This window comes from Rosa chinensis, chromosome 5 (assembly GCF_002994745.2).
Source record: "Rosa chinensis cultivar Old Blush chromosome 5, RchiOBHm-V2, whole genome shotgun sequence".
NCBI classification, from domain to species: domain Eukaryota; kingdom Viridiplantae; phylum Streptophyta; class Magnoliopsida; order Rosales; family Rosaceae; genus Rosa; species Rosa chinensis.
This window is the reverse complement of record NC_037092.1, coordinates 24,943,120-24,967,887: the sequence shown is the minus strand read 5'-3', so window position 1 is coordinate 24,967,887 and position 24,768 is coordinate 24,943,120. Positions and strand designations below refer to the sequence as shown.

Sequence of the window (24,768 nt, the reverse complement as noted above, 5' to 3'; positions counted from 1 at the left end):
GAAATTAACACCAAACACTAGTAACTTGCAGTATGGTTGCCTGCAAACCAGAGTCGACCCATGTACAAATTCATACAATATCTGGTACACACTGAGAGCCTAGAGTTCACAAAACCAGGTGCTAAATTCAAGGTCCAAAAGGTTCAAGAACTTCTGAACAGAGGAGGATGATACTACAAAGAGATAAACTCTCAAGTAGGCAGTGAAATTAGACATATAAACCTAGAATTATCACAAGATTCAAAGCTCCATCCCTTACACATTTATTTACATACAAAACCGTGATACATAACCTCATAAAAGGATTCATGTGGAGCTCCATCCCTTACACATTTATGTACATACAAAACCATGATACATAACCTCATAAAAGGATTCGTTTGCACATGAATCCCGCTCTCCACTTCTCTAGGTGAATATAGTTTTATGGACGAACAAAAACCATAACTTTTGCAAGCTCTATTGCTTTTTCGCGGCCAAAAAACTTCTCAACAATTCCTAGAGCAAACTCCACGGAAGTTCCTGGCCCCCTGCTGGTGATGAGGTTACCATCAACCAATACCCTATTTTCAATTTCACTCTTATCTGACAGCTTGTCACACATTGCTGGGAAAGCTGTGGCCTTTTTTCCCTGCATGAAAGAAAAAACATAGTTTACAACTGGATGCAGCACTCTGGCATATAAAGGGGATCTTACACGTTGATATTAAAACATGTTCTATTCACATTTCAAAATGTTGAGATGATGGTGTTGATATCATGGTTTTCAAATAACAACATTTGGATGACTATAATGGATATCAGATTCCGAGAGAAAGGATCTTAATGATGCGAAAGAGAAATCCAACAAGCACAGTGGTCAGGTGAATCTCTTATGCAGTTAGAACTAACTAGTAGATTACCGCATTAGATGCACTGCAGTCAGCTCTGGGCAATGTTAATGGAGTTAATCAAGTTTCAGTGGAGTGGTCCTTCAATGAAATGGATTTCAGAAAATGCTATAGGGCATACCTTGAGTAAGCCATGGGGTTCAAAGACTAAAGCTGGTGAAGCACATATAGCTCCATAAGGCTTATTTGATTCCCTCTGCTTTTTCAACAAATTCACAAGTGTTTCTGATTTTGCAAAAGCTTGAGCACCGCCAAGTCCACCCTGAAAAGTAAAGAATACAGTTACCCTAGTCAACTGGTGAACAGTAATGATTAAACAAAAGCAAACAAGAAAACTAACTTACAGGCAAAACTATTAGGTCATACGAAAGTTTGGCCGCTTCATCCAGGAGCACATCTGCTTCCAGCTTAACTTTGCGAGAAGCAATAATGTCTAGCTTATCTTCTACAGAGGCCACCACAACAGTTGCTTTGGCTTCTCGTAGAATATCAATGATCATTATAGCTTCCATTTCCTCTGTACCATTAGCTATCGGTACAAGAATCTGAAGGATAAAGACAAAAGGTCATAAAGGAGCATCTTGAAACAGAATAGCAACTCTTCCTGTCACATCAAACTTATAGTTTCTCGTAAGATAATGAAAATAATTGCAAATGTAAAGCACTTGAATATGACTATATACACAATGTCTAACACTACTACACAAGACAAATAATGAGCTCACTTTTTGTTCTCAAATTTTACTCTCTGCTAAATAGTGAACCAACACTGCCTACAATGTTCCAAGACAAAACAAATATATAAAAAATGAAAAGTTCACCTTTGGGGAATCAGTGAAAGTCCACTTTGTTGGGTTTTGCTCAGTTATGATATATTCATCCCCATGGTTGGAACGCATAACCTGAGTAAAAATGTGAAGTCACACACCCAGCACAAACAGAAACAAAAGAGTATTCAAAAATGCATTGACTTCTCTATTTGGCGATAAAACTAATGGCAACAGAAGAGGTTAGATCATAACAGAGCCTTTTTATTTCCATTTTTCCAGACAATGATAGCTTCCCAATCACTCTATAAGAAAGCCACTAACAGAATAGCACCACTGGAAAGCAGCAACCACTACCTCCACCCAATAATCATAGGGTAGGTCTTCCAAATAAATATGAGCATTCACAGATAGCTGATACATAACTGTGCTCTGGTGAAGCCTATTTTAAGTTTAAGTAAACCAAGCCAAAGGCCCAAAGCCAAACATCAAAGCTTGTGGCTTCCTCAACTAAGAAGCCAAACCACAATGGTCCATATCCGGTAGGCTCTTAAACCCAGCTAGGTGCAACTATTATAATAAACCACCCTTTCAGCTGAATACTACCGCTTATCCATTTCTTTCTTCAAATGAATGAACCTTAGGTGAATAGTTTTTTTTGGATCATCTTCTGCAGTCTATCTGAACTGAACACTAAAATGTCCTCTATAATTTTCACCAATTGTTTCCATTTAGTCGAAGGACATTAAAAGTTCCATTTCTGAATTCCACCACATTGTTTTGCTATAGAAAGTTCTACTGAATTCCCCTTTCTTTACTGAACTCCTTCTCCTACATCAGATAAGCAACCAATATCCGTTGTACCAACTCTATCAAGATCAAACTACCCAAATGACCTTATCTTCAAATGCTATTTCCATAGTTTTATACTTTTCTTTTTGGGAAATAATGTAACAAGTCAAAAGAAACTATGCTGAGGAAACATTTACCAGGGGACCAGAAACTTCATCAGCTTTCCCTTTCCCATACAATTGCTCAACAAGTGCAACAGCAAACTCTATGGTAGTACCAGGTCCACGACTTGTCACAGCTTTGCCATCCAGCTGCACTCTTGATTCAACAGCAGTTGCACCAGATGCTGCTAATTGATCCATTACTGAAGGATGGCAAGTTGCCTGTCAAAAACCAATTCAGGCCGTAAGCTCAAATCTACTTACTTCAGGTGAAAAAAAGGAACTACAATAAAAATTTGTAAATATGAGAAATGAAAAATAAAATGGTAGCAGAGGCTTAGCGTACTTACTTTCAATCCCTTCAGCACACCCCAAGACCCAAGTGCCACTGCAGGTGCAGCGCAGATTGCAGCATAGAGCTTCCCATCGGCAGCTTGCTTTTTCACCAGGCTTTGCAGGACCTCACTATTCTTAAGATTGGTAGCACCCGGTATCCCTCCCTATAGCATGAAAAGCCAAAAGTCAAGTTCAATTACAATAAGCAACCAATAACGCACACTTCAAAAACTCCTAAGATAGAACGATGCAAGTACAGATAGATAAAAGGCTTCCTCCATTGATATATGTTATGGACTATATCAAGCTGTATGCATAGTTCTATCAAAAGACATGGGCTCATTTGAGGGAAACTAAACGGTAAGGAAACAGATGGTTGCTTAAGACTGATATGAATCAGTTTCCTCAAACAGTTCCATATAAGGTATCCCACTGATTCCCTAAATTTCCCCGATCGCAGCTCTCCAATTAGTTGATTATCAACTCCTAATCACAAGCCGGCTACGAACCAAATGAACAACCACAAGCCTAGATTCAACAAAGCTAAAAACAGCTGCTTCAAATAAGCATACTTCTTTAGTAACCAGTTCAACAATTCCCACTACTCTCTTGGTTTCTATCGTTAGTTTTCACTTTCGTCTTTCTTTTCTATCAAGAGTTTAAGCAATCAAACAAAAGCTGCCAAAATTTGAAGTTGTGACACAAAAATTAAGAACACATATATACTCATCGATTCAAACACGAGGGATGGAATACTCACAGGCAGAGTAATGAGATCGAAGGAGGTCTGGCCACAGTCCGAAACCAAAGCATCAGCGATGATCTTAACCCCACGACACGCCTCAACCCTCAGCTGCTTCTCCACAGAAGCCACAGTGACATCAGCTCCGGCTCGGCGCAGAACATCGACGACGATCACCGCCTCCATCGGCTCCGAGCCATTCGCAATCGGAACCAGAACCTGCAAGATTCAACAGTCACTCTCTCACTCACACAAAACCACACACACAAGAGCTGAGAATCAGTAGTGCTATTACCTTCTTGGCGGGAGAAGCGGAAGCCATGGCGGTGGTGGAGGAGAGAGAGAAAGAGAGTGAAGGAATGGGTTTGGTAGTGAGAGAAGGGAGAAGGATTGTTATATGATGGAGTCTGCTACGTAATATAAAGGGAGACGAGCCAAACAGAAATGAGCGAGGCAATGCCATCTGTTTCCGAGACCTTCTAGATTAGCTTCCCGGGGTTTATGTGGACTTAACACCGTAAGTGGTAACCAGTCGGATCGCGTCGGGTATTGTTCCGAACCGTTCAGTAAACGGGTCCAAAATCCATCCATCTAAGTTTTTTCCTCGTAGGTATTAAAATAATTCTGAAATATTAACAATATATAAATTTATTATTATCAAAGTAACTCTGATAGCCTATCTCAATATAGTAGGGATTTATTTGGCCTAATCAAGTGGGCCGGCGTCATTTGATCGAGCGGATCAGATTTGAGCGGCTAGAGGAGCCGGTGGTGTAACCAGTCGGATCGGGTTGGGTATTGTTCTGAACCGTTCAGCAAACTTGTAACGCCCCAAGCTGCACCTCACCAGCTTAAGCACGTCACAGTGCCGCGAGACTCTAAAACATAAACCGAACGCTCGATTTACATTCTAGAGAACCGCTAGGCATTTTGTTTGAAAACTTTTCGTAGAAACACAGCGGAAGCTACAAATACTTTTGAGGTGAAAAATTCGTTTCAATCGGCTAAAGCTTGGAATTAGTGTTCACACAAAGGGTACGCACTTCAAAGAACAAGAGTGTGACTGGATTTGACACTCAGTTGACTGTTTACAGGTCTCGGAATACGAAGTTCAAGAAATAAAAAGGTAATTTACCGAATTTGTTCTGCACACCCAGCTCCGTCCGCTATTGTCCCGTCACCAGTGCACAGTACCTGCATCCACACTGTTGTAGGGGTGAGCTTTCGTCCTCGCTGCTCTTACAGGAACTCTACCACGACTAGGTTTGAAACCCTTTAATGTATATTTGGGATCCCAGTATGAAAACATGCTTAAGTCAAACATTTTAAAGGAACGACAAACTTTAATGTTTTTCAACTTGAAAACAGATGCGTGATGCTTAAATAAATACGGCGCCAAATCCAAATATTACCTGATGGCCGGTCCCATAGACCCACTACACGACCTTACCTCAAATTAATTTATCACCAGGTAAGCGTAGCGAGAGCGTCCGCTACCTAGCTACACACACGGATCGGGTCGTTATTGCGATCGCTCACCGTCCGACCGGTGTAACTAACCCTCCGGAGGTTTTGGGGATCGAACCCAAGGAAGTCAGAGCCACCCTTCGCTCTCAAGCCATCACATTTCTCACATGGTTTGATTAGTATGCATTGCATTTGAACATGACCAAACCATACCAACTAACGTGTATCAATTAATAACAATATAAGAAAATCGCTAACCGAGGAGAGTCCTGAATCCCCTACCTGGATTCCGATGCTTTCTCTCACGTACTCCGAGAGTCGCGAAGCTTCCGTTCCTTGGGTAACTGGAGTCCTAGATTCCGACATTTCGATGGTTAATATCTTTTGAACAATTATAGGAAATCTCGACGATTAATATATCGTCCAAACCAACTTTTCCTGTTTTGACCAGGAGTTGACCAAATTTGACCATTGTTTGACCGACATTTCTTAGTTTGACCAGTATTGACCAATTTGATCATGTCGAAGTAAATCAAGCAACGACTTAATTTCAAACATATTAGGTGTACCCGAATTTTTACTAAGGTCACCCAATATATTCATATTACCATTTCACACAAGGTGTGCCCAAATTACTAAGGGCACCCAACCACCACTTAATCTTTTTCACAATGTCATAACCAATTCAACGTATAACTGCATATTTATGCTTTGCCAATTTCACCGGAATGAGAAACATACTACAACATCCATAACCAAAATCATTTAGCAAACATGAACAAAACAGCAAGCTTACAACATAGCTTCGACTTCTTGTGACTATCAATCCAATTTACTCTTCTCAAACACAACATCACAGTAGGCATGCAACAAAGCAACCCAGTTTCCAAAAGCTAACCACACAGGTAAACTTCCAGCACCTTTGATAGAATCCAACTCACCTTGTGATCAACTAGATCAAAACAAAACCCCGAACTGCAGGTTTGTTTTCCAACGAAGAACGCAGGTCAGCGAGAGTTCCCACTCAACTACTTCCAAACCTGGCCAATTCTGCGTTTGCGAATTTAACCCAACATCAATAGACACTCAAAGCACAAATCAAAACCAAGAAGTTACCAGGGGTGATCGAAACTACCACCACGAACGGTGACATCGCTATTGCAGAACGTACCCGAAACTATCAACTCAGCCAGGCCAACGATTTCAGCTCAACCAGCCATGCTTCCGAGTCCTAGGACCACAATGACCCTCGTAAAAGAGTTGAAGACACCCAAACAGCTGCCGGAAACCGGAATCACAGTGAATTCCGACGTCACCCAAAACCCAATTTCATCAGAACCCATTCGAAAATGAAAGCTATTTACATAAACGTGTAGAGCATGACGAGAGGAATGATTTTCATACCACTTGCAGCTCATACGGTGGCCGGAGTCTCCGGTGATTGCAGAACTCACCGAACGAGACACAAAGCTCATCTACGATCGATGCATGGACGATCAGAGGCCACAGGGACGTCGGCACAGTTGAGACGAAGAGAATTTCGGTGGTCCTCCGCTGTGATGTGGCCGGACTGATCAGCGCCGGTCGGATCCTCTTTGCGGGTTTCCGGGTCCCGTCGGGTCAGAGAACACCGAGTTCTCTCTCCTTCTCTCTCGATCCTTCTAGTTTTCCCAACAGAGCAACACACGGATAATTGGATATATAGATTGATCCAGTTAAGGATGGACGGCTAGGATGAAGCGGTGGGTGGATCAATGGCTGGGATTTCTCCTCCTATTTTCTATTTCTTGTTTTAAGTTCTAAAATTTCCCAACTTCGGAAATTCGTTATAAATAGTCCGGGTCACCGGAAAATTCCCCGAAAATTTCCACGAACTCGTCGTGACGTATACTTCCTTATCCAACTCCTAAATTGAGGATTTCACTTTACAAAAATTTCTGAAAATACTCCCGAGCACTTTGACTTTTATCGAAATCGATAAGTAACTTATCGAACTATTTCACTTAAGCTCGATAAATTTTTCTGGGGCTCACAAAACTGGTCCAAAATTATGAAAAGTACACTTATAATTCGTAAGTAATCATTCTATACTTAACTTTTTCCCTATATTTTCAATCAGTTATTACTAATTATAATTTTTTATTTTAATCAGACACTTATTTATATGTTATTATATAAAATTAAAATATTAAAATATAGGGGCCGTGACCACTTACCCAATTTTAGCCCAAAAATTGCCCACTTACTCCACCAAGAGTTTTTTAACCCCATTTACCCAATCTAACAGTGTTTGACAGTATTGCCCTCATTTTAATTAACAAATTACACTCATATATATATATATATATATATCTCTCTCTCTCTCTCACTCTCTCTCTCTCTCTAAGCCACCACGCCCACCACTCCACTGTCAATGCCAGCCTCCATCGCCACCGCTCTGTCCCACCGTCGGACCACCAGAGGATGACGCCATCCAACTCCACGATCCCAACCCCTCTGGGCTTCGCCAGTTTTGTTCATCAGATGTCCGAGAAACTCTCCACGCCGGAATCGGGTATCGGCTTCGCCAGTTTTGTTTGTCAGATGTCCGGGAAGCTCCGAAGCTCCAAGCCTGAATCGAGTCTGGGCTTCGCTTGCAGGTTTTGGATGACGTCAAAACTGTGGTCTCTTTGGGGGGCAATAGACAGATTATTGCCCCCCAATAATTTCTTAATTGTGGTTAATTAATCACTGAAATTAGAGTTTTGATAAGTCTTATGTTGTTTTGAGTTTATTAAAGTACAATAATTTGTCAATGATAGAAACTGGTGATTTTTTTTTTGGGGGGGGGGGGGGGGGTCTATTGGGAGGCAATAGACAGATAATGTCTTAACTGTGGTTCATTTATTACAGGTCATTTCAACAAAATGCTGCTAGATTCATCAACCAACATAATTAGGTTTATTGGGGGGTCATAAAAAGTTTATTGCCCCCCAATAATTTTTTTTATAGATGGTCAGAAGTAACTCAGTTTGGTTTTGAATTAGTTTACAAAAGTACAGATTGTTTGAACCCAAAATAACATTTTTTCCCGACAAGGGGGACTCGAAGAAGACCGGGCCAATATTTGTGGCCCAAGCCATATATTTTCGACAAGTTCGGAAAATATTGTTTAGAGGCTGAGTAAAGCCTATTTGGAGGCTAAGCAATCTTGGAGCAAATCTGAATATTCTTTGATTTATTATTAAATATCAAGATATCTGATAATTAATGGTGATTTGTTTGCTTGATTGCCAAGTACTGTGCAAGCGAGCAGATTGGGTTGATCAATTAAGGAAGGATACAATTACCCTTCACTAGCCTTCACAATCAATAATTATGGCTGCCCATGCAATTAATGGCATGTACGTACAGTATATACTTCCATGCAATCATGCTTGATGGTGGAACATATATGTATGTATATGATATATATGATGTGGTGGCTCATGCATGATTTAATTAAGGAAGGGATATGGTGGACACGTGAAGCATGGCACAAGTAACAAGAAATATATCTTTACAAGTTAAGCTGCATGGCTAAGATTATGTGGGGCTACACACACACACACACACACATATATATATATATATATATAATTAAGGACTGTTGAAGGAGTCCTCACGAAGATACCTCGCAGTGTGGCAAAGAGATATATATGCAATTAAGGTGGGCCATCATTCACCAGCCAATCACATGCAAGCGAGCGAGCAGTTTGAGTAAGTTACAATCATGCTTAATTGCAATAAACAAGGGGTATGTATCCTGCATGCCACTATGCTACGTAGTCTTCGCGGAGATATATGAACATATATATATGTGCATATCCTACTGCATCTAAGAAGAGAAAGATTACGTCCAGGATTCTAAAAGGTAATTAACCTTACCTAGAAGATTGCTATGACAGAGTCAATCTCTTGTCGCTTACGATAGCTATCAAAACTATTAAGAGTTTTGATTTGATTCAAGGCCAATAACGGTGGCCTAAAATATAGTATTTCATTCCTCTTATGCAGTAGCCTATATATAGAGGCTAAAGACGATACAGAAAAGGGAGCTCTCAAATCAACTAATCCCAGCGATTACAAAGCCTCCTCGGAGCAAACCTTCAATCTCGTTGAAACCCGGTAACCGCGCGCCAGTCCTAGTCTCTCCAAGAGCCGACTATCAGCATCACCAGATCAACCCGGCAACCGTGCTTCCAGTCCTAGTCTCCTCGCGAGCCGACTGCCAGTGCTACTGCCACAGATACTACCAGCGAAGCAAGGGTAACGCCCTCGCAACCCAGCGAAGCTAAAGATACGCTTTAGCAAACCCTGTGCTTTCTCAAGATTTCCCAGTGATTGCTCTGCTCAACCTATAACGTTGAGTATCGATTTGGTGACCGAAGATATCACACCCAAAGTCCTTATCCGTAAGGCAAAAGTCCTTTTCCGAAAGGCTAGAGAAGAACCCTGTGGCGAGGTTGGTGCTCTCCTCGTCCACAGCGCTTGAAGAAGAAGTCAGGTCAAGGGACTACCCCGACGACTGCACCCCACGGTGCTAGCACGCCTGCGCAATCACACGCTCAATAGAGACAGTTTGCACCCCTACCGGATTTTCGTGTCAAACACAGGTATTCAAATTCAATACTTGGTGAATTTAAGTCCACAACGAATTGGCTTTTTTTCACACTCTCCACTTCACTTGAACCGCTTCACCCCAAGCCTCCCGGGTCGCCTCTTAACAAGAAAAGATGCACCTAACAACAAAAGGATCACCCATATTCATGCAAAAAATAACAAAACAAATATATTATTGCTCCACAATAAACAAATTATTGCCACCAAATAATATATCAGAAATACCAAAACACATTAGAAGCAGTCTTTAACACAAAGGAAAATATCACTGAACACAATTATAGAGACTTTATAACAATTAAGACACATTTTTGCCCCCCAATAGGAACATTATTGCCCCCCAATAATCTCGACTCCGGTTGACGATTTTGCCCACAATTCCAGTCGTTTTGCCACAATTCCGGTTGACCGTTTGCCTTCACACTGATTTGACTCCGATTGCAACGACTCTGGTTGCAGCCCGGGACCGGAGATACAATCAAGTTTCGATTTCCATGATGATCAGTCACCGGCGAGAGAGACAGAAGCAAATCGAAGACGTACCCGATTCTACTGGCGGTCGTCAATTCCTTCAGAAGGTCCAACCTGGCCTCGCCGAGCTTCTCAGCGACGAGGACCGTCGGCTTGGCGTCGAGCCTGGCCGCAGAGAGCACGACAACGAGTTTCAGCACGGCGATGGTGAGAGCCGGCGTCGTGGGCGACCTGCTGAAGGGATGGAGAGAGAGAGAGAGAGAGAGAGAGAGAGAGAGAGAGAGAGAGTTCTCTCTCTAAGTGAGAAAGGAGAGGGCAAAAAAGTCCCAGAAAAAATAAAAAAAATAAAAAAATAATTAATTGGGTATTAGGGAAATAATCCCTTAGAGTGTTTTGGGTAAATGAGATAAAAAAAAAAGTTAGTGGAGCAAGTGGGCAATTTAGTGCCTAAAATTGGGTAAATGATAATTTCCCCTAATACGGTAGGCCCTCCTCCCATCAGCCTTGACTGTAAGAACATTAATTAATCTATTGTATAATAAGTTATTTTTTTTTTTTATTGTATAATAAGTTAAATACATATCTATCTATCTAAGACTCAACCTTTTGCCTACCGATTTCTGGAACATTGATTTTATTACATCATTAAAACAGGATTTTCTTCCTTGGATACGAATCAAAAACCAGTTTGAAGAGATTAGCACCGAGCAGACACTTTCTTTGATAATTTCAACTCAAATTTACAGACGCCAAAGTTCTTACAGAGCTTTCAGTATTGTCCTATAGTGAGATTGGCAGCGAGCAGACTCACCAGAGACATCTTCCTCGTAATCAATTTTCAAACTGCAAAACAAGTTACCGTTCTGACTATAAAACACTAAAATTTTGAAGGCGAAATTAACACCAAACACTAGTAACTTGCAGTATGGTTGCCAGCAAACCAGAGTCGACCCATGAACAAATTCATACAATATCTGGTACATACTGAGAGCCTAGAGTTCACAAAACCAGGTGCTAAATTCAAGGTCCAAAAAGTTCAAGAACTTCTGAACAGAGGAGGATGTTACAACAAAGAGATAAACTCTCAAGTAGGCAGTCAAATTAGACATATAAACCTAGAATTATCACAAGATTCAGAGCTCCATCCCTTACACATTTATTTACATACAAAACCGTGATACATAACCTCATACAAGGATTCATGTGCACATGAATCCCGCTCTCCACTTCTCTAGGTGAATATAGTTTTATGGACGAACAAAACCAGAACTTTTGCAAGATCTATTGCTTTTTCGCGGCCAAAAAACTTCTCAACAATTCCTAGAGCAAACTCCATGGAAGTTCCTGGCCCCCTGCTGGTGATGAGGTTACCATCAACCAATACCCTATTTTCAATTTCACTCTTATCTGACAGCTTGTCGCACATTGCTGGGAAAGCAGTAGCCTTTTTTCCCTGCATGAAAGAAAAACATAGTTTACAACTGGATCCAGCACTCTGGCATATAAAGGGGATCTTACACGTTGATATTGAAACATGTTCAATTCACATTTCAAAATGTTGAGATGATGGTGCTGATATCGTGGTTTTCAAATAACAACATTGGATGACTATAATGGATAACAGATTCTGAGAGAAAGGATCTTAATGATGCAAAAGAGAAATCCAACAAGCACAGTGGTCAGGTGAATCTCTTATGCAGTTAGAACTAGCTAGTAGATTAGCACATTAGATGAACTGCAGTCAGCTCTGGGCAATGTTAATGGAGTTATACAAGTTTCAGTGGAGTGGTCCTTCAATGAAAAGGATTTCAGAAAATGCTCTGAAGCATACCTTGAGTAAGCCATGGGGTTCAAAGACTAAAGCTGGTGAAGAACATATCGCTCCATACGGCTTATTTGATTCCCTCTGCTTTTTCAATAAATTCACAAGTGTTTCTGATTTTGCAAAAGCTTGAGCACCGCCAAGTCCACCCTGAAAAGTAAAGAATACAGTTACCCTAGTCAACTGGTGAACAGTAATGATTAAACAAAAGCAAACAAGAAAACTAACTTACAGGTAAAACTATTAGGTCATACGAAAGTTTGGCCGCTTCATCCAGGAGCACATCCGCTTCCAGCTTAACTTTGCGAGAAGCAATAATGTCTAGCTTATCTTCTACAGAGGCCACTACAACAGTTGCTTTGGCTCGTCGGAGAATATCAATGATCATTATAGCTTCCATTTCCTCTGTACCATTAGCTATTGGTACAAGAATCTGAAGGGCAAAGACAAAAGGTCATAAAGGAGCATCTTGAAACAGAGTAGCAACTCTTCCTGTCATATCAAACTTATAGTTCCTCGTAACAAAATTGTAGACAACTCTCAGTTCATAGTTAACTTGTAAGAACATGAAATAATCCTACATAATGGTAACATAATTGCAAATGTAAAGCACTTGACTATATACACGATATCTAACACTACAACACAAGACGAATAATAAGCTCACTTCTTGTTCTCAAATTCTACTCTCTGCTAAATAGTGAACCAACACAAGCCTACCTGAGTTCTGCATACAATGTTCCAAGACAAAACAAATATAAAATACATGAAAAGTTCACCTTTGGGGAATCAGTGAAAGTCCACTTCATTGGGTTTCGCTCAGTTATGATATATTCATCCCCATGGTTGGAACGCATCACCTGAGTAAAAATTTGAAGTCACACACCCAGCAAAAACAGAAACAAAAGAGTATTCAAAAATACATTGACTTCTCTATCTGGCAATAAAACTAATGGTAACAGAAGAGGTCAGATCATAACAGAGCCTTTTTATTTCCATTTTTCCAGACAATGAGAGCTTCCCAATCACTCTATAAGAAAGCCACTAACAGAATAGCACCAGTGGAAAGCAGCAACCACCACCTCCACCCAATAATCAGAGGGCAAGTCTTCCAAATAAATATGAGCATTCACAGATAGCTGAGACATAACTGTGCTCTGGTGAAGCCATTTTTAAGTTTAACTAAACCAATCACTCTATAAGAAAGCCACTACCAGAATAGCAGCACTGGAAAGCAGCAACCACCACCTCCACCCAATAATCAGAGGGTTGGTCTTCGAAATAAATATGAGCATTCACAGATAGCTGAGACATAACTGTGCTCTGGTGAAGCCTATTTAAAGTTTAAGTAAACCAAGCCAAACACCAAGGCTTGTGGCTTCCTCAACTAAGAAGCGAAACTAAATGGTCCATATTTGGTAGGCTCTTAAAACCCTGCCAGGTGTAACTATTATAATGAACCACCTTTTCAGCTAAATACTTACCATTTCATGTATCTATTTCTTTCTTCATATATATGAACCTCAGGTGAATAGATTTGTTTGTTTTGTTTTGTTTCGGTCATCTTCTACAGTCTCTCTGAATTAAACACTAAAATTTTCCTCTTGAATTTTCACCAATTTTTTCCGTTTAGTCGAAGGACATTAAAAGTTCCATTTCCAAATTCCACCACATTGTTTTACTATAGAAAGCTCTACCGAATTCCTGTTTCTTTCCTGAACTCCTTCTCCTACATCAGATACGCAATCAATATCCGTTGTACCAACTCTATGAAGATCAAACTACCCAAATGATTTTATCTTCAAATGCTATTTTGGTAGTTTTATGCTTTTCTTTTTGGGAAAGAATGTGACAAGCCAAAAGAAACTATGCTGAGAAAGCATTTACCAGGGGACCAGAAACTTCATCAGCTTTCTCTTTCCCATACAATTGCTCAACAAGTGCAACAGCAAACTCTATGGTAGTACCAGGTCCAGGACTTGTCACAGCTTTGCCATCTAGCTGCACTCTTGATTCAACAGCAGTTGCACTAGATGCTGCTAATTGCTCCATTAATGATGGATAGCAAGTTGCCTGTCAAAAATCAGTTGAGGGCATAAGCTCAATTCAGTTATTTCAAGAGAAACAAAGGTACACTGGAAAAAAAATAAAAAATCTTAAACAGAGGTTTAGAGAACTTACTTTCAATCCCTTCAGCACACCCCAAGACTCAAGTGCCACTACAGGTGCAGCACAGATTGCAGCATAGAGCTTCCCATCGGCAGCTTGCTTTTTCACCAGACTTTCCAGGACCTCACTGTTTTTAAGATTGGGAGCACCTGCCATCCCTCCCTATAGCATGAAAAGCCAAAAGTCAAATTCAATTACAATAAAGCTACCAATAATGCACACTTCAGAAACTCCTGAAGATAGAACGACGAAAGTACAGATAGATAAAAGGCTTCCTCCATTGTTATATGTTATGGACTATATCAAGCTGTATGCATAGTTAGTTCAATCAAAAGACACGGGCTCATCTGAAGAAGAAAATAACGGTAAGGAAACAGATGGTTGCTTAAGACTGATATGAATCAATTTCCTCAAACAGTTCCATCCTACTGATTCCCTAAATTTCCCCGGTCGCAGCTCTCCAATTAGTTGATTATCAACTCCTAATCACAAGCCGGCTACGAACCAAATGAACAACCACAAGCCTAGATTCAACAAAGCTAAAAACAGCTGCTTCAAATAAGTATACTTGCTTAGTAACCACTTCAACAATTCCCACTACTCTCTTGGTTTTATTGTTAGTTTTCGCTTTCGTCTTTCTTTTATATCAAGAGTTTAAGCAAGCCGCCAAATTTGAAGTGGTGAACTCGTGGATGGAATACACAAGGGATGGAATACTCACAGGTAGAGTAATGAGATCAAAGGAGCTCTGGCCACAGTCCGAAATCAAAGCATCAGCGATGATCTTAACCCCATGACACGCCTCAACCCTCAGCTGCTTCTCCACAGAAGCCATAGTGACATCAGCTCCGGCTCGGCGCAGAACATCGACGGAGATCACCGCCTCCATCTGCTCCGAGCCATTCGCAATCGGAACCAGAACCTGCAAAATTCAACAGTCACTCTCTCACTCACACAAAACCACACACACAAGAGCTGAGAATCAGTAGTGCTATAACCTTCTTGGCGGGAGAAGCGGAAGCCATGGCGGTGGTGGAGGAGAGAGAGAAAGAGAGTGAAGGAATGGGTTTGGTAGTGAGAGAAGGGAGAAGGATTGTTATATGATGGAGTCTGCTACGTAATATAAAGGGAGACGAGCCAAACAGAAATGAGCGAGGCAATGCCATCTGTTTCCGAGACCTTCTAGATTAGCTTCCCGGGGTTTATGCGGACTAACACTGTAAGTGGTAACCGGTCGGATCGCGTCGGGTATTGTTCCGAACCGTTCAGTAAACGGGTCAAAAATCCATCCATCTAAGTTTTTTTATCGTAGGTATCAAAACTCTGAAATATTAACAATATAGAAATTCATTATTATCAAAGTAACCCTGAACTATCTAAATCCTATCTCAATATAGTAGGGATTTATTTGGACTAATCAAGGGGGCTGGTGTCATTTGATCGAGCGGATCAGATTTGAGCGACTAGAGGAGCCGGTGGTGGATTAACAGTACAAACCGGTGGGATCGGGTCGGGTATTGTTCGGAACAGTTCAGTAAACAGGTCCAAAATTATGAAAAGTACGCTTATAATTCTTAAGTAATCATTCTATACTTAACTTTTTCCCTATATTTTCAATCAGTTATTACTGATTATAATTTTTTATGTTAATTAGACACGTATTTATATGTTATTATATAAAATTAAAATATTAAAATATAGGGGCCGTGATCACTTACCCAATTTTAGCCCAAAAATTGCCCACTTACTCCACCAAGAGTTTTTTAACCCCATTTACTTAATCTAACAGTGTTTGACAGTATTGCCCTCATTTTAATTAACAAATTACACTCATATCTCTCTCTCCTCCCCCTCATCTCTCTCTCTCTCTCTCTCTCTCTCTCTCTCTCTCTAAGCCACCACTCCACCGTCAATGTCGGGCCTCCACCGCCGCCGCTCTGTCCCACCTTCGGACCACCAGAGGATGACGCCATCCAACTCCACGATCCCAACCCCTCTGGACGTCGCCGGTTTTGTTCGTCAAATGTCCGAGAAACTCTCCACGCCGGAATCGGGTATGGGCTTCGCCAGTTTTGTTTGTCAGATGTCCGGGAAGCTCCAAGCCGGAATTGAGTCTGGGCTTCGCTTGCAGGTTTTGGACAACGTCAAAATTGTGGTCTCTTGGGGGGCAATAGACAGATTATTGCCCCAATAATTTCTTAATTGTGGTTAATTAATCACTGAAATTAGAGTTTTGATAAGTCTTATGTTGTTTTGAGTTTATTAAAGTACAATAATTTGTCAATGATAGAAACTGGTGATTTTTTTTTTTTTTTGGGGGGGGGGGGGGGGTCTATTGGGGGGCAATAGTCAGATAATGTCTTAACTGTGGTTCATTTATTACAGGTCATTTCAACAAAATGCTGCTAGATTCATCAACCAACATAATTAGGTTTATTGGGGGGTCATAAAAAGTTTATTGCCCCCCAATAATTTTTTTATAGATGGTCAGAAGTAACTCAGTTTGGTTTTGAATTAGTTTACAAAAGTACAGGTATTCAAATTCAATACTTGGTGAATTTAAATCCACAACGAATTGGCTTTTTTTCACACTCTCCACTTCACTTGAACCACTTCACCCCAAGCCTCCCGAGTGGCCTCTTAACAAGAATAAATGCACCTAACAACAAAAAGATCACCCATATTCATGCAAAAAATAACAAAACAAATATATTATTGCCCCACAATAAACAGATTATTGCCACCCAATAATATATCAGAAATACCAAAACACATTAGAAGCAGTCTTTAACACAAAGGAAAGTATCACTGAACACAATTATAGAGACTTTATAACAATTAAGACACATTATTGCCCCCCAATAATCTCAACTCCGGTTGACGATTTTGCCCACAATTCCAGTCGTTTTTCCACAATTCCGGTTGACCGTTTGCCTTCACACTGATTTGACTCCGATTGCAACGACTCCGGTTCCAGCCCGGGACCGGAGATACAATCAAGTTGCGATTTCCGTGATGATCAGTCACCGGCGAGAGAGACAGAAGCAAATCGAAGACGTACCCGATTCTACTGGCGGTCGTCAATTCCTTCAGAAGGTCCAACCCGGCCTCGCCGAGCTTCTCAGCGACGAGGACCGTCGACTTGGCTTCGAGCCTGGCCGCGGAGAGCACGACAACGAGTTTCAGCGCGGCGATGGCGAGAGCCGGCGTCGTGGGCGACCTGCTGAAGGGAGGGAGGGAGGGAGGGAGGGAGGGAGGGAGGGAGGGAGAGAGAGAGAGAGAGAGAGAGAGAGAGAGAGAGAGAGAGAGAGAGAGAGAGAGAGAGAGAGAGAGAGAGAGAGAGAGAGAGAGAGAGAGAGAGAGAGAGACTTCTCTCTCTAAGTGAGAAAGGAGAGGGAAAAAAGTCCCAAAAAAATAAAAAGAATTAATTGGGTATTTAGGGAAATAATCCCTTAGAGTGTTTTGGGTAAATGAGATTAAAAAAAAGTTAGTGCAGCAAGTGGGCAATTTAGTGCCTAAAATTGGGTAAATGATCATTTCCCCTAAAATATATATGTCAGCCTAAACAATTAGGCGGTAGGCCCTCCTCCCATCAGTCTTGACTGTAAGAACATTAATTAATCTATTGTATAATAAGTTTTCTTATTTTTTATTTTATTTTTTTTATTGTATAATAAGTTAAAGATAAAATGTTACAAACAGTACCCGAACTAAGGCTCATTCTTAACTTCAGTACCCGACTATGTAAAACTATCACTTTGGTACCCTAAGTTTGAAGTCCGACCCAAGAATGGTACACGCCGCCCATCACGGCTTTAACTAGCTAACTACGTGGCATATTTTGAGAGTCCTCATGGTTTGCCACATAGCAAAGACTTAACGCTGTGATGGACGGCGTGTACCATTCTTGGGTCGAGCTTCAAACTTGGGGTACCAAAGTGATAGTTTTGCATAGTCGGGTACTGAAGTTAGGAGTCGGCCTTAGTTCGGGTATTGTTTGTAAAATTTTCTCTAAGTTAAATACATATCTATCTATCTAAGACTCAACCTTTTGCCTACCGATTTCTGGAACATTGATTTTATTACATCATTAAAACAGGATTTTCTTCCTTGGATACGAATCAAAAACCAGATTGTTTGAGTAACAGTATTTGAAGAGATTAGAGTCAAAAGGAACCAAGAAACAAAGGAATTTTAGGGTTTTCTCATTTGTGTATTTATCTTCTCCAAGAAAGGAGTATATATACAAGATACAGCATGTCCTATTAGGAAACAAAACAGAAGAGAATATTCCTAATAATATACAAGATACACAATCCTAATAATACACGGAATGACACTCCCCCTCAAGTTGGTACATACAGATCACGGATGCCCAACTTGTCAAGTGAATCATAAAAGGCTTTACTCGAAAGAGTCTTTGTGAGAATGTCTGCCAACTGTTCTTCAGTAGGAACGAAGGGAAACAAAATGACCTTTCTATCAAGATTTTCTTTAATGAAATGCCGATCTACCTCCACATGTTTCGTACGATCATGCTGAATAGGATTGTGAGCAATTTCAATCGCAGCCTTATTATCACAATAAAGCGGCATAGCCTTTTTCTGCTAGAACCCTAAATCTCTCAACAAATTTCTCAACCACAACATCTCACAAAGTCCTCGGGCCATTCCTCTATACTCTGCTTCTGCACTAGAACGAGCCACCACCTTTTGTTTCTTGCTCTTCCACGTAACCAAGTTACCACCCACAAATGTGAAGTAGCCCGAAGTGGACCTGCGATCTGTAATATTACCTGCCCAGTCGGCATCTGTGTATCCAGAAACATCTAGATGACTGTATTTTGAAAAAATTAATCCCTTTCCTGGAGCAGACTTTAAATACCGCAAAATTCGAAATACAGCACCCATATGAGCCTCACTAGGATTATGCATAAATTGGCTCACCACACTAACTGCATAAGCTAAATCCGGTCTAGTGTGAGACAAATATATCAACCGTCCAACTAACCTTTGGTATCTCGCTTTATTTGTAGGTACTTGATCCAAATACTCTGCTAATCGATGGTTCTGCTCGATAGGAGTATTGATAGGTTGACAGTCAAGCATACCTGTTTCTGCCAGCAAGTCTAGAACATACTTCCTTTGACTCAACACAATACAACCCTTCCCACGAGCAACTTCAATTCCCAAGAAATATTTTAAACTACCCAAATCTTTCATCTCAAATTCAGAAGATAACTGACCTTGTAGCCTTTGAATCTCCTCCAAGTCATCACCTGTCACAACCATGTCATCAACATAAATAATCAAGGCAGTCACTTTACCACACTGATGTTTAAGGAACAAGGTGTGATCAGAATTGCTCTGTCGATACCCAATTTTCTTCATGAACTTAGTAAACCGGCCAAACCAAGCTCTGGGAGACTGTTTCAGACCATAAAGAGACTTCTTCAATTTACACACCACCTGCTCTTTAGAGGAAGTACCATATCCAGGAGGCAAATCCATATAAACCTCTTCATGCAGATCACCATGCAAGAATGCATTTTTAACATCAAATTGTTGCAAAGGCCAATCAAGATTAGCAGCTAACGAGAGAAGTACCCGAATTGTGTTAATTTTGGCCACTGGTGCAAACGTCTCATCATAGTCCACCCCATACTTCTGAGTATAGCCTTTAGCGACTAAGCGAGCTTTGTACCTGTCCACCGATCCATCCGAATTGTGTTTCACAGTAAACACCCACCGACAACCAACTGTCTGCTTCCCGGGTGGTAATGATACTAACTCCCATGTACAATTCTTCTCAAGAGCATCCATTTCGACTGCCATTGCTTGCATCCACTTCTCATCCCGCATTGCATCCTGCACTTTACTAGGAAGAGACACAGAGGACAATTGATTCACAAAGGCAACATACGGTTTAGACAGCCTATGGGTCGACACATAATTAGCAACAGGGTATTTAGTTTTTGCATTTAGAGTGGGTTCATAGTGTTTCGGGGGCTGACCACGGGTTGAACAACTAGGCATATGTTTGGTGGGAACACAAGCTGACACAGAAGAGGGATTAGACAAAAAAGAAGGAGAACGTACCTCAAGTGACAACGGGGCAGGTGAGACCGTTGAAGGAGAGGGGGGACTGTTCAAAGCAACGAAATCAGGAAAACTGGTATCAATGACTGAATCTGTAATCACATGTCTTTCTCTTTCTTTTTTTTCTTCTCTTTCTGATTTGTCTTTTTCTTCTCTTTCTTTTCCTTTAGTCACGTGCCTTTCTCTTTCTCTTTTTTCTTCTCTTTCTGCTTTGTCTTTTTCTTCTTTTCCTTTAGTCACATTCCTTTCTCTTTCTGCTGTGTCCTTTTCTACTTTTCCTTCTCTTTCTTTTTCTTCTCTTTCTTTTCCTTCAATTACGTCCCTTTTTCTTTCTACTGTGTCCTTTTCTACTTTTCCTTCTCTTTCTTTTTCTTCAATTGCGTCACCTTCTTTGTTCTTTTTTCTGTCTTTTGCTTCTTTTTCTTCAGTTGCGTCAATTTCTTTTTCGTCTGCCTCTTTTCCATCGTTGTCACGTTCAGTTCCGAAATCCTCCAGACTAAAGAACTCGGGTCTCCCATCTTGTCCACTGAACAAATCCTCATAATAACAAGACTTCTCCCCCTGACGATGAGTTACAGGAGGTAAAAAATAACACGCATCTTCATTGAACGTAACATCCATGGTGACATAAAAATTTTTGGATTGGGGATGATAACATTTGTAGCCTTTCTGATGAGACCCATACCCCACAAACACACATTTAAGGGCTCTAGCATCCAACTTTGACCTCTGATTCTTATACAGATGAACATAAGCGACACAACCAAAGACACGAGCAGGGAGGGTGTTAGACGATGGAATAGAAACATAGTGAGACAGAACCTCAAGTGGGACACGACCTTGAAGAGGAGCAGATGGAAGACGATTGATAAGATGAGAAGCACACAAAACGGCCTCTCCCCAAAGATACTTAGGCATGTTAGCACTAAGTAGAAGAGACCGAGCCATGTCCAAAAGGTGACGATTTTTCCGTTCAGACACCCCATTTTGCTCAGGAGTTTGTGGACATGAGGTCTGATGTATGATGCCATGGTGTTGGAAATAGTCATGAAAAGAATGATTAACAAACTCTCCCCCATTATCGGAACGAAAAATCTTAACATGCGCATCATATTGAGTACAAACAAGATTATGGAATGCTGTAAAAGCAGAGAAAACAGAATCTTTGGACTTAAGTAAAATCACCCAAGATAATCGAGTAAAGTCATCAATGAATAACACAAAATATCGCATTCCAGAAAGGGTAGAATGTTTAGAAGGACCCCACACATCTGAATGAATTAACTCAAAAGGCATAGTACTAGAATGAAAACTGGAAGGATAACTAGACCTATGACTCTTAGCCAAAGCACAAGTTTCACAATGCAGGCTAGACTCACTAACTCCCAGAAACAATGAAGGCATGGACTTTTTCATAACTCCAAAAGATGGATGACCCAACCGCCGGTGCCACAACCATAGCTCATTTAATCGATCAGAATTCAATGTCAGGGCCAAAGGCGGCTCCGATGCTTGTGCTGGCTCTGCGTACATGCAATCCAAGTGAAACAGTCTTCCCCTCAGGTCTCCCTTGCCCATAATCACCCTGGTGCATAGATTCTGAAAAATAACATACATTGGGTAAAAGGTTACAGAGCACTTATTTTGTGACCCCAACTGGGATACAGATAAAAGATGATGAGATAACGAAGGTACATAAAGCACATTATGCAATACAATAGATGGCGTAACCTGAACAGACCCAACACCTAAGACAGGAAAAGATGCACCATTTGCATTAGAAACATGGGAGATAGAAGGGGATGACATAGACAGAAAGAATGACTTATCATAGGTCATATGGTCAGACGCACCAGAATCAATTATCCATGTATCACTACCAGTAAAGTCAGAAACATGTAAAGCAACACCAATCTTACCTCGAGTTTCCTTAGTCAAGGAAACATTACCCTTTGAGGGATCTTGTCCCTCAATGTTGTAGAAGTCAGGTTCTGGCACTAATTGGATTGCAGCTTTGCCTCTTTGACCACCACCGCGTCCTCCACGACCTCCAGTATTATTATTGCCTCCTCTCCAACCAGAGTTGTTGTTGTAATTAAACCTTCGCAGCTTAGGGCATTGATTCTTGAAATGGCCAACCTCCTTGCAGTAGTTGCAAGTTAATTGGTTATAATTCTGATTCTGCTGATATCCCTGAGTCCGTGGTTGATACTGGTTCTGAGATGGAACTAGGGTAGAATTCCCAATTTGAGGTTGAGATGGAGGTGTAGCATGGATTGCTAAACTAGAAACTTCAGTATGAAGGTTCTGAGCGGCAGCCTTGTTACCTTCATCTCTTCTGATATAAGCAAAAGCTTGCTCCAACGTAGGTGGAGTTGCAAGACGCAATAACTCATTCTTTGCCCCTTCAAAGTGAAGGTCCAAGCCACCAAGAAAAATATGGACATGCATCTTGTCTTGCTCATTTCGATAGGAATTAATATCAGCTGCACAAGTCATAGGATTAGGGTTTCTCTGATGGGATATTTCCCATTTGCCCCAGTACGAGCGAAAGTTGCCCGGTTACACAACTCTTTGCTGTGAAAAGACATCGATGTCCTTATCTTTTTGAGGAATTCCTTGCTTGTCTCAAGCTGAATGTTATTTTGGCTTTTTCTTGCCTCTTGCCTCTTGGATGGCTGCTTCGTTTCTTCTTGCCAGTTGCTGAGAAAACTATGTTGAGCTGTTCATCTTGATCTTCTTGCTTGAGAAATGAACTTCTTGAAAAGTGTAAAGCTATATCTTCATGCTTGAATCTTATCTTCTATTGATGTAGTGAGATGATCGTCAAGCTTCCATCATGTTTTCAATGTTGTGGAGTTCTTCATCATCGAGATTATCCCAATAATCAGCATCACTTTCTCGCACTTGTTGGCTCTCCTGCTCTTCTTTATACAATAAATCATACACTTCTTTAGTGGTTGTGCTCATATCAACAGTGTACAGCTCTCCTGGTCGTGGTACTCCATCCAGGTGTTCTCTGGTGTAGATATTTAAAGCATTGGCTTGGTAGATTAATTGCAGATTTGTATCATCAAAGAAATCATCTACTACAAGCTGGGCTGCACGAAATTTGTGAATATCCTCCACTGTTGGTGCCACATCAATTGTTGGTAAAGGAGGTGGCTCTATATAATTACGAAGTGATATGATGACTAGGTGTCTGGCTTTATCATGATATAGACTGGTTCTACGAGGATATGAAGGAATGCTAATTATTTCTAGTCGGATAGTACTATAACCTAACCCTATACTTCCCCATTGCTTAAGATAATGAGATATAGCATACTTAAGGTGATAGGAGAATGACTCTATATGATGTTCATTTTGGACATAAAGACTTTTTAACACTCCATGTTCCATTAGAAAACCTGGAGTAACTCTAACTCTACGATTATCATGCTCAATGTACATTTCACCAAAGTCTCTCATATTAATAGTAGCTAATAGAATATGAAATTGTGCTTTTTCTTCAGGATGAGAAAATGTATCATGACAAATGACTCCTATACCAGGTTGAGGATGAGATATAAGATTAAAGAGAAAATTCTGGATAGCTACTTGAAGGGAAAGATGCTTATCATGCTGTAACTTGAAGATTTTATCTTTACAATCATGAGGTAAATACGAAAACCGTTCTTTTGCTAGGGCTTGTAAAAAGTAGGGATTTTTTGTTTCTCTTTCTAACAGAGATGCAGGCCAACTACTTTCTTCTTCTTGCTTAATAAACTCAACTGTTTTCTGATAATTTATATTCAGTGTACGAAAATGATCAACTACTGTATCATGCTCATTTTGCAAATTATAATACAATGCATTCAGATTATCATGCTGTGCTTTAAGGTGATTATATTGTGTCTGAAGTCTAGCATATTGTGCTCTTGACTTAGGATACTCTTCTTGATATCTAGCAAGATCACAATTATTGGCTGAAAATTCCTGCTCAAGTGCTCTAATTAATTTTTCTTGACCCCTTCTCATATCCATAGCATTTATTCTAATATTCTAAAAATTATCTAATAGAACTTGTTGTCTAGTCGATAATGATGCTGTACTTTTATATCTAAAGAGTGGATTTCTAATTTCTTGCACAGTGTAGCCATTAAAGTTGTAACTAATATTTGCTGATCTTGCTGTCATGCTTAGTGTATTACCACTTTCTGCTCTTTGAGTACTAGAAGATGAAGGCCTGAAAAAGTCCATACCTGTCAAAGAAGAAGCCGAGATAAGATATCTGCAAGTGTATTATCAGCTCCTTTTATATGCTCAAATTGTGGCCTAAATCCATTTCCTGTAATACAATCTATAAAATTGACCCATCTTCTGGCTGCTTGTTTATTAGTAGTGATTTTATTATAATGAGAAACAATATT

The 24,768-nt window shown here is 40.5% G+C and overlaps 3 protein-coding genes across 3 annotated transcripts; all 3 read right to left on the bottom strand.

The window, feature by feature from the left end:
- Nucleotides 1-165: 165 nt before the first annotated feature.
- Nucleotides 166-15,463, bottom strand: LOC112165408 (protein DJ-1 homolog A). Its single transcript, XM_024301894.2, has 9 exons — nt 15,257-15,463; nt 14,980-15,180; nt 14,271-14,420; nt 13,977-14,162; nt 12,869-12,949; nt 12,322-12,522; nt 12,099-12,239; nt 11,471-11,720; nt 166-310 (listed from the first exon to the last, which is right to left on the bottom strand). The coding sequence occupies exons 1-8, from the start codon at nt 15,422-15,424 to the stop codon at nt 11,499-11,501; spliced, it is 1,350 nt and encodes a 449-aa protein (XP_024157662.1). The 5' UTR covers nt 15,425-15,463; the 3' UTR covers nt 166-310; nt 11,471-11,498.
- On the bottom strand, nt 197-5,094 carry LOC112165411 (protein DJ-1 homolog A). The gene is made up of 9 exons (XM_024301896.2): nt 4,824-5,094; nt 3,984-4,312; nt 3,707-3,907; nt 2,961-3,110; nt 2,647-2,832; nt 1,712-1,792; nt 1,235-1,435; nt 1,012-1,152; nt 197-631 (listed from the first exon to the last, which is right to left on the bottom strand). The coding sequence occupies exons 2-9, from the start codon at nt 4,149-4,151 to the stop codon at nt 425-427; spliced, it is 1,335 nt and encodes a 444-aa protein (XP_024157664.1). The 5' UTR covers nt 4,152-4,312; nt 4,824-5,094; the 3' UTR covers nt 197-424.
- A 6,161-nt stretch (nt 15,464-21,624) lies between the features above and the next one.
- On the bottom strand, nt 21,625-22,855 carry LOC112203510. The gene is made up of 2 exons (XM_024344472.2): nt 22,276-22,855; nt 21,625-21,955 (listed from the first exon to the last, which is right to left on the bottom strand). Exons 1-2 carry the CDS (start codon nt 22,853-22,855, stop codon nt 21,831-21,833), a joined length of 705 nt encoding a protein of 234 aa, XP_024200240.1. The 3' UTR covers nt 21,625-21,830.
- Between the last annotated feature and the right edge of the window lie 1,913 nt (nt 22,856-24,768).

Excerpts from the sequence above, each read along its gene's own strand:
- LOC112165411 (XM_024301896.2), bottom strand. The coding sequence starts at position 4,151 with ATGGCATTGCCTCGCTCATTTCTGTTTGGCTCGTCTCCCTTTATATTA. Across the intron at positions 1,436-1,711 it reads CTTTCACTGATTCCCCAAAG|ATTCTTGTACCGATAGCTAA; the intron begins GTGAACTTTTCA and ends TTTATCCTTCAG. Across the intron at positions 632-1,011 it reads AACCCCATGGCTTACTCAAG|GGAAAAAAGGCCACAGCTTT; the intron begins GTATGCCCTATA and ends TCTTTCATGCAG.
- LOC112165408 (XM_024301894.2), bottom strand. The coding sequence starts at position 15,424 with ATGGCATTGCCTCGCTCATTTCTGTTTGGCTCGTCTCCCTTTATATTA. Across the intron at positions 12,950-13,976 it reads ATGAAGTTTCTGGTCCCCTG|GTGATGCGTTCCAACCATGG; the intron begins GTAAATGCTTTC and ends ATTTTTACTCAG. Across the intron at positions 12,523-12,868 it reads CTTTCACTGATTCCCCAAAG|ATTCTTGTACCAATAGCTAA; the intron begins GTGAACTTTTCA and ends TTTGCCCTTCAG.
- LOC112203510 (XM_024344472.2), bottom strand. The coding sequence starts at position 22,855 with ATGACTTGTGCAGCTGATATTAATTCCTATCGAAATGAGCAAGACAAG. Across the intron at positions 21,956-22,275 it reads CTTGACTAAGGAAACTCGAG|AATCTATGCACCAGGGTGAT; the intron begins GTAAGATTGGTG and ends GTTATTTTTCAG.